General features: G+C 44.3%; 1 protein-coding gene across 1 annotated transcript in view; it reads right to left on the bottom strand.

Annotated features, from left to right (window-relative positions):
• Positions 1 to 994, bottom strand: part of LATS1 (large tumor suppressor kinase 1) — a 30,419-nt gene extending 29,425 nt beyond the window's left edge. Inside the window, exon 1 of the mRNA XM_008052235.2 lies at positions 506 to 994. Coding sequence (XP_008050426.1) covers positions 506 to 856 — 351 coding nt within the window. The 5' untranslated portion in view covers positions 857 to 994. The remainder of the gene's footprint in view (positions 1 to 505) is intronic.
• Between the last annotated feature and the right edge of the window lie 2,152 nt (positions 995 to 3,146).

Raw genomic sequence — 3,146 nt, 5'->3', positions numbered from 1 at the left:
TGAGTTGGAGTCTCACTCTGTCGCCCAGACTGGAGTGCAGTGGCCGCTCCCAGCCACCGCAGCCTCGACCTGCTGGGCTCCGGCGATCCTTCCGCCTCAGCCTTCCAAGTAGCCGGAATTACAGGCATGCACTACCATGCCCGGCTGATTTTTTGATTTATTGTGGAGATGAGGTCTCGCTGCCCGGGCGGGTCTCGAATCCACAGGCTCAGGCAATCCACTCACCTCAGCCTCCCAAAGGCGTGGGATTACAGGTTGAGTCACCAAGCCTGGCAATAGCACTTTCACATCATGACCTGGCCTTTTAAATTCCAGAAACTCCAGAATTTAATAAGTATCACAGAAGAAACTAAATAATTGCAAACATAAAATTCTTTGCTGACAGAATGCACAAATTTGTATACATAGTCAAATCTTTCTCAAAGGAAGCATTTCTGCGATATCAACTGAAGGATGTTATGTAGCAAAGGTAAGAATCCTTTCCTTTGTCTTTAAAAGTTCTTACCTCATCAAATCCAGCAGCTTGCAAGTCTTGAAGCATTTGTGGATTAACTTCTGAAGTACTTCGGGAGGAAGAACTTGTTTCATTTGCAAATGGTAGTAGAGAATTTCGAATTTCCTGCAATGCTTTATGATGGGTCCCAAATTTGGGTGGATTTCTGACTTGTCGAGGATCTTCAGTTGGCATTTTGCTCGTGTTATGCTCAGCCTTAGCAGCATCAGATGGTTTTGATAAATTCCTAAGGGATTCCCGAATTTCTTGCAACATCTGGCGGCTGCTGCCAGTGTAGTTACTGGCAGGAAAGGTCTTAGGCCTCATTTGTCTATACCCTTCTGGCTTTTCACTCCTCTTCATGAAAACATCTATATATGTAACCCACTCTAAGGACTTCTTTAAAAATCTTGATAGGTTCAGAGCTTTCTTTTGAGCAAAGTAAAAATGATCCTTCGAGGAAATCCTCAGAAATGTTAAAATTCTTTACAATCTAAATAACCCTATAAAGGAAAAAAATAAATAAAAGTTATGAAATGACTAATAAAGTAGTACCAAGTATTAGAAGAAAACCCCAATGATATAGGGGTTAAGGGAGTCAGGTTATAGTTCTGACGCCATTGAGGATTAGGATCAAGACAACTTGCTTAAACTATCTATGCTTGCTTTCTTTCTTTCTTTCTTTCTGAGTTGGAGTCTTACTGTTGCCCAGGCTGGAGTGCAGTGGCATGCTCATGGCCACCACAGCCTCAAACTGCAGGGCTCAGGCAATCATTCTGCTTCAGCCTTCCAAGTAGCTGGAACTAGAAGTGTGTGCCACCATGCCCAGCTAATTTTTTGATTTATTGTAGAGATAGGTCTCACCAAGTTGCCCAGGCTGGTGTGGAACTCCTCGGCTTGGGCAATCCTTTCACCTCTGCCTCCCAAAGTGCTGGGATTATATGTGTGAGCCACTGTGCACTGCCTCTATGCCTGTTTTCTAGCCAATAAGAATGGACAAACTGGGCGTGGTGGCTCACACCTGTAATCCCAGCACTTTGGGAGGTGATGCAAGAGGATGGCCTGAGCCCATGGGTTCGAGACCAGTGTGGGCAACATGGCGAGACCTCATCTCCACAATAAACCAAAAAAATTAGCCGGGATCGGTGGCTCAGCCTGTAATCCCGCGCCTTTGGGAGGCTGAGGTGAGTGGATTGCCTGAGCCCGCGGGTTCAAGACCCGCCTGGGCAACTTGGCAAGACCTCATCTCTACAATAAAATCAAAAAAATTAGCCAGGCGTGGTAGTACACACCTGTAGTTCCAGCTACTTGGAAGGTTGAAACAGAAGAATCACCTGAGCCCAGCAGGTGGAGGCTGTGGTGGCCATGAGCATGCCCTTGCACTCCAGCCAGGGAAACAGTGTGAGATTCAAAAAAAAAAAAAGGACTGACCTCAAGTAGTATGATGATTTAAAAATATATACATACATATTTTTACTTGTAGTCTCACTCTGTTGCCCAGGTTGAGGTACTGAGGACATGATCATGGCTCACTGCACCATCAACCTCCTCGGCTCAGGCAAATTCTTCTGCCTCAGCTTCTAAAGTAGCTGGGACAACAAGCGCACCCCCACACCCAGCTAATTTTTTGATGTTTTGTGGAGACGAGGTCTCATTTTGTTGCCCAGGCTTGAACTCCTGGGCTCAAGCAATCCTCTCACCTTGTCCTCCTCTTGTCCTCCCAAGATGCTGGGATTACAGGTGTGAGCCGCTGCTTCTGGCCAAAAAAAGAAAAAAAAATTTTAAGAGTGCTTTAGGCAGTAGTGGGAATCTGCCTGAGGAAGGGAGGGGGGCACACCTCATCAACAAGGGTACCTGCATAATGAACATTTGTATACCTAACCCTGAATTATACCCTACATCTTTAAATAAAAACATTAAAAGTTAAAAAGAAATGGTTTTTTAAAGTGCTTTAGTAAGCATACAAAACATATACAAATGCAAGGGATTACTATGTGAATCTCTCATTATCAACTTTACCTAGCAGCCCAAATTTTAGATTTTACAAATTAGACTTCAGTATAAAATTTCTTTGGAAGAAAGGGTATTGTTGCTTTTAAAAACGTTTTTAAACCACTATTCCAGAAGACCCCTTTATGCTTCAAAAACAGATGCTCGGGTTTATTTCTCAAGCTGTAGACTGGGATTCTGGAGATATTAAGCTTATCAATGATGGGACATGGGTAAGAATCTTTCAGGTCACCTTGTCTTATTTCTCACTTAATGCATGAACGTCTTTTTTTTTGAGTTGGAGTCTCACTCTGTTGCCTAGGCTGGAATGCAGTGGCACACTCACAGCCATCGCAGCCTCGACCTGCTGGGCTTAGGTGATACTTCTGCCTCAGTTTTCCAGGTAGCTGGAACTACAAGCCTGTGCTACCACACCCAGCAAATTTTTTGATTTCTGGTAGAGATGAGGTCTCACCAAGTAGCCCAGGCTGGTCTCGAACTCCTGGGCTCAGGCAATTCTCTTGCCTCAGCCTTCCAAAGTGCTGGGATTACAGGCTTGAGCCACCACGCCCAGCAAACGTCTTCTATGATACACTGGAAGAATAGTTATCTAAAGGCTACTTAAATGACCCTCACTAATGGGAAAATCACTAACTTAAGAAAG

The sequence above is a fragment of the Carlito syrichta genome, unplaced genomic scaffold, assembly GCF_000164805.1.
Source record: "Carlito syrichta isolate Samal-C Ts95f unplaced genomic scaffold, Tarsius_syrichta-2.0.1 Scaffold268496, whole genome shotgun sequence".
Taxonomy (NCBI): domain Eukaryota; kingdom Metazoa; phylum Chordata; class Mammalia; order Primates; family Tarsiidae; genus Carlito; species Carlito syrichta.
Note: the sequence above shows the minus strand (reverse complement) of the source record. Positions and strands in the feature narration are given on the sequence as shown.